The sequence below is a fragment of the Microcebus murinus genome, chromosome 4 (assembly GCF_040939455.1).
Source record: "Microcebus murinus isolate Inina chromosome 4, M.murinus_Inina_mat1.0, whole genome shotgun sequence".
Classification (NCBI taxonomy): Eukaryota; Metazoa; Chordata; class Mammalia; order Primates; family Cheirogaleidae; genus Microcebus; species Microcebus murinus.
The window spans coordinates 20407490-20419622 of record NC_134107.1 but is presented as its reverse complement, the minus strand read 5'-3'; the positions used below and the strand labels follow the sequence as shown (position 1 = coordinate 20419622).

At 48.1% G+C, this 12133-nt stretch overlaps 1 protein-coding gene across 1 annotated transcript in view; it reads left to right on the top strand.

The window, feature by feature from the left end:
• Positions 1–2029: 2029 nt before the first annotated feature.
• Positions 2030–12133, top strand: part of PTPRJ (protein tyrosine phosphatase receptor type J) — a 155645-nt gene continuing 145541 nt past the window's right edge. The window contains exon 1 of the mRNA XM_076001866.1: positions 2030–2491. Coding sequence (XP_075857981.1) covers positions 2048–2491 — 444 coding nt within the window. The 5' untranslated portion in view covers positions 2030–2047. The remainder of the gene's footprint in view (positions 2492–12133) is intronic.

The following is a 12133-nucleotide window of genomic DNA, read 5'->3' as shown; positions in this document are numbered from 1 at the left end:
ACGTGCAAGGCACTGAGTGAAATGTGGCAGGGCCACCAGGGGGAGGAGGGCCCAGTCCCTGCCCTCAGAGAGTTTACATCACACCTACTCAGGATTAATTTTATTTCTCACAGAGGTCATTGATCCAGTGTGATCTGTTTATGACTGAAGAGGTAGTTTATTATTCAGGTCTTAACTCCCTGAACTGAAAAGGCTGTTTATTCTGTTTTATCACCATGCAGTGGGGAAATCCGGTCCTAACCAACACTTAAGCATGGGCATACATTTTACCCAGGAGAAAACTAAAGTGCTAGTAGGACTTCACAGAGCCATGAAGACCTGGGTGGGTCTGTAGGGTCTGTGAGTATCTGAGGCAGCCTGCAGACCTCATAGCATCTTAAGTTAGGCTTTCCTTCCCTCTGGGCATTGTGGACAGGAACACCTTTGAAACCACCTGTGTCTCTGCCTGAAGAAGGGGAGGGGGCAGGGAGGAACAGAAATCCTTGTGAATTATGATAATTACATAATGTTGAAACAAAAGATGGAAAGATGTGTTAAGTCAACAGGCTTATATCCTTCTGTGCTTGTCTGCATGTGCCGTCTGGTGGGAGCGGCTTAGAATTTAGATCCTTTAAGTGAAGGTGTGTTCCCATCATGCAGATGGGCAACCAGAGGCCCACGGGATGCACTTTTGGACACCTGGTGATCTGCACCTTGCTGCTCACAGAATCCAGCCCAGACTCACTATTCAAGCCTTCAGAAGTCTCTCCCAAATATTAACTCCCTACCCGCCCATTCCTGCTTCTCAGAAGTCCAAGCCTGAAGAATCTGCCTCCTACTTTTTGCCAAGTTGCTCCCACTTCCTGAGCCACTGCTCCCCTCTATCTGCCTGGTGAAATTCAACCCATGCTTCAAAGCCCAGCTCAGGTGTCACCTCTTCCCAAGATTGGAATTAACCTCTTCCTCCCTAGCACTCCATGGTTTGGCCTTTCTTTCATTACTTCATGGGCAAGTGGCTTACCCTCCCTGATGCTCAGTCCCTTCCTCTGCGCGCACCGGCACAGTAGTAACATCTGCAGTCAGCTTTAACTCCTGCCAGGTCATGGACCTCTTACAGTGTGATGAAAGCTGCCAGAAGAGCTGTTGTGTACCGAGGCCCACCCTGCGTCTGGGTGGTTAGGACCTCGCTAACCATTGCATCTTTGTCAGCTAAGTCTCTCTCCACAGGTGCTGGTGTTATCTTTATTTCACACACGAGGAGAGGGACGCCCAGAGAGGTGCGATTCCTCTCTGGAGGTCACACAGCTCGTACTCCTAATCAGAGCCCCGTGTGCCATATGCCGCAGCTGGGGTTCTAATCACTGGACTGGCTCCTATTCGGCTCTCTGCCTCCGCGGCCCGGGGACAGGGATGGGGAGAACACGACGTCCAGCACGCTTCCTCCAATTTCGGGGTTCAGGCATTCCCAAGCCCACCCAAGGGCCAGGTCAAGAACGCCCTCGCCGGGCTGCTGTCTAGAAGCCGGCTTGGCTGTGCTCTCAGCAGCGGTCTCGGTCAACATCCAGTGACCCAAGCCGGGCCGTGGACCTGGTCTGAGGCTGGGGAGCCGGCGCTGAGGGGTTCGGGCCGGCGGTGCTAGAGCTACGGAGCCGCGTCCCTGGTCCCAAGTCCCAGGAATGTGGGAGGGCTGGGCGGAGGGGGCGGGCGAGGCGGGGGCGCTTCCTCTGCCCGCCCGAGGGGGGCCGCCGGGGCGCGCGGGGCCGGCCCCCGCCCCCTCCCCTCCCCTCTCCTCCCCTCCCCTCCCCTCTCCCCTTCCCCTCCCTCCTCCCCTTCCCCTCCCCTCCCCCCTCCCCTCTCCTCCCCCCTCCCCTCCCCTCCCCTCCCCCCTCCCCTCTCCCCTCCCCACCGCCGCGGGCTCTGTGGGGGCGGGGGCCGGGGCGGAGGGCGGCGAGGGCGGCGGAGCGCCGCAGCCGCCCGCCGGCCGGGGCGGGAGGAAGCGATGAATATTCAGAGGAGGAGGGGGAGGGAGGGGGCTGAGCGCGCCGCGGCTCCCTGCAGCCCCGGCCGCATGACGCGCGGAGGAGGCAGCGGGAGCAGCCGCAGCCGCGGGAGCCGGGGTCGGGGCGCCGCGCGCGAGGGGTGGGCGCCGCTCGCTCCGCCCCGCGAAGCCCCTGCGCGCTCAGGGACGCGGCCCCCCCGCGGCAGCCGCGCCAGGCTCCGGCGTGTGGCCGCGGCCGCCGCCGCCGCTGCCATGTCCCCGGGGAAGCCCGGGGCGGGCGGAGCGGCGACGAGGCGGACGGGCTGGCGGAGGCGGCGGCGGAGGCGGCGGCTGGAGGCGGCGATCACGGTGCCGGGGCTCCGCCGCGCGGCGGGGCCCGATCCGCGCGTTCCGGGCACGATCCAGGGCGCGCGGGGCATGAAGCCCGCGGCGCGGGAGGCGCGGCTGCCTCAGCGACCGGCCGGGCTGCGCTGGGCGCTGCCGCTGCTGCTGCTGCTGTCGCGCCAGGGCCAGGTAAGCCGCCGGTGGGCCCGGGCGGGGGGGGGGGTAGGAGGGCGGGGGCGGGAAGGCATCCCCTGCACCTGCCGGGTGCATCCCGCCTGGGGTTCGCGAGAAGGCGGCGAGGGGTCCGAATCCTCGCAGCCCTCTCCCCGAGCGGCTTACGGGGACCCCGGCCGGCCTCGCACGCCGGCGAACGAGCCCCTTCCCCGGCTGCCCGGTGCCAGGGGAGGCGGCGGGATCCGGGGTCCCGGCGTGCCCCCAGCCGCCCCACGGAAGCCCCTGAGCGGACTCCAGGCCATTTCTTGGCCCCGCTCTTCCCGGAGCTGGTCACATCTGGCCGGCGCGGGCCCGGCTAGCCTGCCAGGGGCGGCCGAAGGGGGCGTGTTTGCGGAGGGCTGGGGACTCAGAGCCGGCGGCCTGGCCAAGCCGCGGCCGACCTCCGACCCGGCCTGTAGGGGCCCGGGGCCGGGCCGAAGGGCAGCGGCGGCGGCCGGGGGGCGCCCGGACAGGGCCGGGCGCTGGGCGCGGGACCTCCGGGCCGAGGGCGCTGCTTCTGGGGAAAGCTCCCAGCCCCGGGAAAAGGTGGCCACTGGCAGGCGTTTCCCAGGGCAGCCGGCCCTCTTCCCGTCATCTTCCCGGAGAAGGTGCTTGCTTTCGTAGGTGTTTAATTCTTGCTTTGTGGGCGCCGGCGCCCCCCACCCACTGCTGTCTTTCCTTGCTTCACTTTTCGGATAATGCTGCACCTGGCATTTAGGTGACCGACCTTTCTCCTTCCTGGCATTTCCGTGGGGATGAGGCAGAGCAGGTGGGGGGCATTCCTGTTTCTCAGATAGGGAACTGAGGGAGAGAAGTGAAAGAGAGAAGTCGCCCAGCTGAGCAAGTGGGTTCTTCGTTGCAGCCTTCTGGGAGCCTTGTGAGGGTCTTGAGCCCCAAGCAGAAAGTGGCCTGGTGATGACCTGTTGTGCAGTTTGCTAATGAACATCTTGCTTGTTTTATACAGACACCCGCTCTAAGGAAGAGAGTTATTGACTGGGGATGGAACCTGGTTTCAGGGAAAACTTCTCAAGCACAAATACAGGATTGTCTGGGAGCAGAAACATCACCCCGGGGCAGCAATGCAGTTCAGCAGGCAGGAGGAGAAGGGAGCTAGGCCTGGAGGCTGCATAACCCTGAGCACACAAGGGTCACTCTGGGTGCTAACAGGACCGGTGCAGTTTCCTCAGAAGGTTTTGAACAGGCTATCTTGAGGGCAGGAAGGCAGTGTGACCCCCTGCAAAGGGTCTTATAGGTGTCAGGAGACTAGTCCAGCACCAAGCATCATGGTTGGACTCGCTGTTCAGTATCCTCCCATCCTCAGTTAACAGCATCTGTAGAATGGGTATCATACCCCTGCCAATGGAATTGTTTGAGGAGCTTCCACTGGCTAATGTCTAAAAGAACTTTGTAAGTATTAAAGGATTTCCAGATGGGATTATCGTTAAGGTACAGTGCCTATGGGCTGTCTTCTTCCTGTCTTTGTAAAGAAATTCATGGAGAGCAGTCTCTGAGGTTAAAAAAAAAAGTTTCATATTTGAAGATCTCTTGTATCAAAGTTTATACTAAAAAAATACTTGAACTTCATTTATTTTTAGTTTAATTTAGTATATATATATTATTACTTTTTTTTTTTTTTTTTTTGCTTCAACCATGGTAGTTGCTAGCTGTACTTGGAATCAACAAAAAGTTTCTTGGGTAAATTTATTTCTTGCCCAATCCTTCCTTGTATTTCATGATCATATTGCCACTCTACACTTGTCCTGTATTCAGATATTTCCTTCCTCTATAGTTTGTTCTGTAAAAACTCAAGAGGACTATCTTTTTATTTCTCATTTTTGGATACATTATAAAATAGAAAATTTAAAAGGCACTCTGAAGTAACATCTTCAAAACCCATGTTCAACAGTTCATTTTGATATTGGATATTTCAGAGAATCAGTATGTTTTTGAGCTGGACCAGACTTTCAAGATAGCTCAGACTTCTCAAGCCCTTAGATGAGCATACTGAGGTCCATAGAGGACAGTGAGGCCGAGGAAACCTGGCAGGGTAACAGAGAAACCAGGATTAGAACCTGGGTTGCCTGCCTGTGCCTAGTATTTTCATAGTGTTACTTTTGTGTGTGTGTGTGCCATGTTTCCACTTTGATATTACTTTTAACTATAGACACAATGCTACATCCCTGTGAAGTCTCAAAACTGTGGATATAAATTGAGTTTTTCAAAGTCAAATCATATTATAGATATTTCTGAAGTTTGTTTAGGAAACAAGAGTGAGGGTTCAGACTACCTCCCTAACATTGATTGGTTTTGTGAGGCTTGGATTATGTGTGTGTATGTGTTCGTTTTAAACTGGAATCAACTGTAGCAGGTTAAAAACATGGACAAATCATGGCAAAGACACAGGTCTGTTTGGACATTAAGGAGGTTGGGCGTGGAAGCTGGAAAGCTGAGATGCCCAAAGACTTTGAACTTAGTAGGCCCGGAAAAGCAATTTTTTTTTTGAGACAGAGTCTTGCTTTGTTGCCCAGGCTAGAGTGAGTGCCGTGGCATCAGCCTAGCTCACAGCAACCTCACATTCCTGAGCTCAAGCAATCCTGCTGCCTCAGCCTCCCAAGTAGCTGGGGCTACAGGCATGCGCCACCATGCCCGGCTAATTATTTTTTCTATATATATTAGTTGGCCAATTAATTTCTTCCTATTTATAGTAGAGACGGGGTCTCGCTCTTGCTCAGGCTGGTTTCAAACTCCTGACCTTGAGCAATCCGCCTGCCTCGGCCTCCCGGAGTGCTAGGATTACAGGCGTGAGCCACCACGCCCGCCTGGAAAAGCAATTTTTGAACCTGGCATCGCATTCCTCTTCTCCAAGACAGGAAGGACAGTCGGCGATGATTCCAACACGAGGACTTTGCTGGTTACAGTGTCTGACTCCACCCATTCTCACAGCATTTTGCACTGTAGTTTTGGTTTATGTGTATGTGTTTTGGGCAATGAGACAAAGCAGTTTTTCCCCCTGCCTCCTTCTCTTGAGAAATGTAGTCCTGATGGATTCTTTAAGAAATCAGTTTGATGTGAGTTGCTTCAAAACGAGAAATGAAAAAAGCTGGTGACTGATTGCTATTTTGTTGGTCTTGTGTTTTGGATTTGCTTTTGCTTTCTTATTTTCTGGTGAATAATAACTGTTTGTTTATTATCTATTATAGCTAATCCTTAAGCCGATTATTTACCTGCTTCATCCAGAGTGCAAACTATATTTTGACTCCTCTTTAAACTACTTGTGAGATTCTCATACGGGTGACTTTAAATATTTTTTGTTTTGCTTCAGAACACCAGAAAATCAAATGATTATGTTTTGTTTGCAGGCAGTTTAAGAAAACAGAGCAAATTGGTTTATGGTTAGACGGTGACTTTGAGCTGACTTCAAGTTCAGCCCCACGATAAAGATAACCATGGTATACCCAACCTTTCCTCAGCAGAGAGAATGCTGGCTCCCGAATGAACAATTTCGGTCAGCAGAGGGGTTATTTAGCTCCTAAAAGTAATTTTTGCTTGGGGTTGAGGCCGAGGCAGAGCTGCTGAATGACTGTAGGCCTGGGTTTAGCCAGAGCGTCATCTGTAATTACTTCTTAGTTCATTCATTTCTTGGCTGAGGGAATTATTTTGAGTGAAGGACAAGAGGCAGTTTTCTGTGTGTTTCCCTTCTAACGTTATGCCTCTGATAATATTGTAATTAATAGGTAACATCATGTGTGGTAGGCACTGTGCTAAGGGTTTTCATATATTATCTCATTTGACCATTTCAGAAGTACTCCGAGGTCAATGCTATTCATGTTCTCATTTTATCTGAGAGAAAAGTGAGGTTCAGAACTTGCCAAAGGGGCCAGGGATGGCTCACCCCTGTAATCCTTGCTCTCTGGGAGGCCGAGGTGGGCAGATTGCTCGAGGTCAGGAGTTTGAAACCAGCCTGAGCAAGAGCGAGACCCCGTCTCTACTGTAAATAGAAAGAAATTAATTGGCCAACTAATATATAGAGAAAAAATTAGCCGGGCATGGTGGCGCATGCCTGTAGTCCCAGCCACTCGGGAGGCTGAGGCAGTAGGATCGCTTGAACCCAGGAGATTGAGGTTGCTGTGAGCTAGGCTGACACCACAGCACTCACTCTAGCCTAGGCAACAAAGCGAGACTCTGTCTCAAAAAAAAAAAATAAATAAATAAAAATAAATTGCCAAAGGTTCATAACTAGTATGAGCCAGGCCTGATATCTCTATGGCCCCAGGTTACTGTCCTGTGCTGTGAGAAGGCATGTGTGTTTGAGTAGGTTTTCAGTGTGCAGCTAAGAGATGAGATAGCAGGCTTTTGTGACAAGGACAGGCTTGTGGGGCCTGAACCCTGACAGGGCAGAGAGTATTTTGGGTTCTTTGAATCTAAAACCCTATGGGATCTGCTCCATTTGTAACATAGACAACCCAGGTACCCTCTTTGCTGCTCATGTTTCTTTGGGACTTGACTTTACAAGGCAAGGCTGCATCAGTGGAGACAAATTGGGGTCTGAAATAGGAAGACCTGGGTTTGGATCTTCTCTGTGGCACTTAGTAGCTGCATAAACTTGGGCAAGGCACTGAACCTCTGTGACTCTTCATTTCCTTATCTGGAAAATGGGGCTAATACTTCCTGCTTCACTGGTTGGTTGAGAGGATCAAATAAGATAGAAGAGGAACTGCTGTGTCAAACCTAAAGCACAGTCCTGCTACTGGCTATTATTTGGGGAGAAGAAATGGGGCTTTGGATCATCAGTTCAAATAACAAATATTTATCAAGCCTTTTGTACAGAACGGTGTGGAATAATCCCGGGGCTTGCAAGGTGAACTTTGCTCAATCACAAAACTCTTTTTTTTTTTTAATGTTAAGAATTATTTATTTTACAGGGTCTTAGTAAAAAAAAAAAACAAACAAAAAAACATTGTAAGCTGCATATCAAGCCCATGAATTTATAGGTAGCATGAGGCTAAATGTAGTGTCATGATAAATAAATTGGTTTAAATTTAATCATAAGTTGATCTAAAGAAAAACATTGAGTAAATAATTATGTAAGTATGATGTGGTTATGGCCAAACTGTAAAGGTGATACATTGCTTAAGTTTGGGGGACAGGCCCTGAGCCGAGGCTGTAGTGGGGAACAAGAGGCGCTTCGTGGCTCTTAACCAGCCCTGGGGGTGACATAACTTAGTTCACACCAGCTAACCAGCCGCAGTTGTGATAGAGGCTGTGAATGTGGCGTCCCTGTGGCCCCTTCAGAGAAAGGATTTGCCAGAGAAGGAGTCGTGATAAGAGGGGGAGAGGGTCCCTACGTGGAGATCCATGGAAGCAGCAGTTATCTCAGACCAGAGAAATCCACAGCGATTTTGTCACCACCTCGCATGGCTGGCTTTCCAGTGGCTTTTCTGATGACCCCTCAGAGGACGGGAGCTGTAGGAAATTTGTTATTACTTCCTTATTAGTGATAGCTGTAGTCATCCTATTGTCTCAGAATTTCCCTGGCGTGTAAATGCCAGCATGAGGGGTGGCGGTAGTGAGACAGCAGATGGGGGGGCATTTTGAAAACCAAGTAGTCTCAGCTCCCACCGAAGGGCTAATTTTAAACATGCAAATAATTTTCAGTTCCACTTTTCCTTCTTCCTGTTAGAGGGAAGCTGTGCCCTGTTGCCATTTCTGAGGCTTGGGTAGACAATGTCGCTATTATGCTGCAAACTATCTGCTTCTCCAGGGTAGGAACCCGGTGGGTATTTTTCTGGGTGCCTGTTCCAGGACCCAGCCCAGTGTTATTTCATGGTATGTAAGTGAGTGAATATTAAACCTTAGCACCAACGTGGAGTCTATAATAGTGGTTCTTAAGATTTGTGGGAGTGGTTGGTGGGGCTGCGGGGAGACACTTCCAGAATATGTGAGGGAAGAATCCTTTCTCCAGCAGGAATGGACATGTGTACAATGTCGTATCCAATTTCAGGAGTTTCATAGACTCTTTTTTTTTTTATTTTTTAAAGAATTTGTAGCTGTGATCAGACTTCATTTATAGACTCTTATTTAAAACAGTCCATAAAGCCCAGGTTAAAAACTCTCCAATCTAAAACTGTATGAGCTTAGGAAAGTATCAGTCCTCTTTAAAGATAACCATGTAGGTATTCTTGGTTTCCTACCAGGAAAAAAAAAATGTTTCTGTGTGATATACACAAGTATCCATATTCCTCTTTTTAAGAAATTACCTGGCCAGGTGGCTCATGCCTGTAATCCTAGCACTCTGGGAGGCCCAGGCAGGAGGATCGCTTGAGCTCAGGAGTTTGAGACCAGCCTGAGCAAAAGTGAGACCCCTCTCTACAAAAAATAGAAAATAGAAAAATTAGATGAGCATTGTAGCACGCACCTATAGTCTCAGCTACTCAGGAGGCCGAGGCAGGAGGATCGCTTGAGATCAGGAGTTTGAGGTTGACCCTGGGGATTGGGGACCATAGCCTTAAAGGGAATGTTACATATACATTGTTCATTACTTATTTTTTTAATTTGCTTGGTTATTTTAGAGATTATTTCCTCTTTGTATCTATAGTTCTAACGCATTCTTAGAAATGGCTGGTTAGTGTTCTGATGTGTGGATTTACTATAATTTATTTGACCGTTCCCCTCCCAATGGACAGTTTAGTTGTTTTAGTACCCTCCTTCATGTCACAAATCATGCTTCTCAGAATGTCACTGGTGCATATTTCTTATAACCTTCACACATATATCCATAGGGTGAATTTCTAGTTTTAGGATTGCTGGATTAGAAGGTATATGCATTTAAAAATTTGATAAGTGTTGTTAAATTGTCCTTCAGAAATGTTGCCCCATTTCATAGCTGCACCAGTAGGTTTGGACAGTGTCTGTTTTTCTTCATATACAAACCCGAATTGAGGGTTGTTAACTTTTTAAATGTATGCTAGTCTGAGAAGTAAAAAATTGTATCTTGTTACTTTATTTTTTATTTTTTGAGACAGAGTCTCACTCTGTTGTCCAGGCTACAGTGCAGTGGCGTCAGCCTAGCTCACAGCAACCTCAAACTCCTAGCCTCAAATGATCCTTCTGCCTTAGCCTCCCGAGCAGCTGGGACTACAGGCATGCACCACCATGCCCGGCTAATTTTTTCTATTTTTTTGGTAGAGACAGGGTCTCGCTCTTGCTCAGGCTGGCCTCGAACTCCTGAACTCAAAGGATCTGCCCGACTTGGCCTCCATGAGTGCTAGGATTATAGGCGTGAGTCATCGCACCTGGCCTATCTTGTTACTTTATTCATATCTTTTAATTTTGAGTTGAGTATTTTTTCCCTATGTTTTGGGCCGTTTGCATTTCCTTCTTCCTTTTTTTTTTGTTAACTCCCTGTTCATTTAAAAGAAACAACATAGTCTCTTTGTTACCAATTTGTACATGCTTTTTGGAAATTAAGGAAATTAGTCCTTTGACTCTCATTTGTGTTGCAAATACATTTTTCCCCAACTATTTTAGATGCAGCCTTTGTTCCTTAGGAACTCAGAGATAAATAAGACCTTTGGTTAGTGAAGAGAGCATAGAATTTGGAACCAGCCAGACTGCTTGATTAGAGTCCTGGCTCTACCACCTCACTAGCTGTGTGATCTTGGGCAGGTGTCTTGACCTTTCTGATCCTTGGTGTTCATATTCCTAAAATAATAACAGTAGTACTTTTTACACAGAATAGTTGGATAAGTTAAGTTTGTGGTCACATTACACTAAAGTTCCTTGCAAATGAATATGGAAATGCAAGAGCAGCATTTTATGAAATACCAAGGTATCCCATTTACTTAAGAGTTAGAGTCTGAAGTTGTGGCAAAAGGCCATAATTATGAATTGAATTGTCAAAATTATGCTATAAAATCTCTTAAATTGGGTTTAAGAAATTAAATCCACAGTGGATTGTGTGTATTCTGTACACACACACACACACACACACACACACGAATGTATTAAAGTGTATAGTGCAGAGCAGTAAACACTTCTCTGATAGCACAATTTAAATATTCTCATTTGACAAGTGTGCATAATTGAATTAATATACATTAAGTGACCATGGATGTGACTGAAGAGTGGCCAGTGTGGTCCTAATCTGAAGGAGGAAGGGGATATTGACCATGTCCCTTAAAAACAAATAAGGTTCTTTTTGTATTGGCTTGAGTATTTGTCTTTATCTTATGACCCGGCCAGCACTAGTTGTGGCTTCCTCCTGTCTCTGGGTACATTTTCTGTAGGGTCAAGAAGAGTTATTTTAAGCCACCAATGGAAAGTTTAAAGACATAATCCTTGGCTGTAATTGCCGGAGATGGGAGGCTGGGAGTCTGTGCCGACTTGCCACCTGTTTCCAAGGCAGCAAGGTGATCTTGCATTTCCTGCTGCTGGCTGAGAGGCCAGTGCATTTTCATTTCATTGTGTCATGGGTGAGTCTTTCTCCCTCACTGAGAGCCGACTGTGCTTGTGGTCCTGTTCTTGAGGCTGGGAAGTGGAGACCCGCAGGGAGATTGTTCTTTATTTTTTGAGAGAAGAGTCTCACTTTGTTGTCCAGGCTAGAGTGAGTGCCATGGCGTAAGCCTAGCTCACAGCAACCTCAATCTCCTGGGCTCAAGCAATCCTGCTGCCTCAGCCTCCCAAGTAGCTGGAACTACAGGCATGCGCCACCATGCCCGGCTAATTTTTTCTATATATATTAGTTGGCCAATTAATTTCTTCCTATTTTTATAGTAGAGACGGGGTCTCGCTCTTGCTCAGGCTGGTTTCGAACTCCTTACCTTGAGCAATCCGCCTGCCTAGGCCTTCCAGAGTGCTAGGATTACAGGCATGAGCCACCGTGCCCAGCCGGAGATTGTTCTGAGTTTGGAGGGAGATTGCTACCCATTGCTTAGGGCAGAGTCTTTGGAGTCAGACAGACCCAACTTCTCCACATCCTAACTATGTGATGTTGGGCCAACTCTTTTACTGCTTGAAACCTCATTTGTCCTCACCTGTATAATGGGGACAAGAAGAGAACCTACTTCACAATTGTTGTGGAGTAGTAAATAGATCTGCATGACAAGTGCTTAGCATGAAATAAACCCTAAACAGATATTGGCTGCTGTTTTATCGTCTTGTTTTGCTGAGACACTGGCATAATTTACTATTTGAAAAAATTAAAAAATAATTTTAACCTTAGAATGTAGTTTACAAGGCCCATTAACATACATCAGCTCATTCAATCTTCACAGCATCCCTGTGAGTTTATCATTGTTATTCCCATGTAAAGTGTGCTTCAGAGTGGCTATAATCGACTTGTCTAATTCAGGTGTCATCTGTATTTTGCACAGTAATGAATATTTGTAGTGTAGCCCACTTTTAAGAATTACTCAAATTTATATAATAGCTTACAAGAGGTGAATCAATTGAGTTCTCTAGTTTGGTTCATATATAATTATTAGGTTGAATCATATAAAATTACTATTTTTAGTCCTTTGAATATCAGCAATTATATGTATATGGTTCCAAGCTAATATGTTCCAGAAAATGTACTTCTAAAATGAAATTCAGAAAACCAAATTGTAGACTTACATGCTG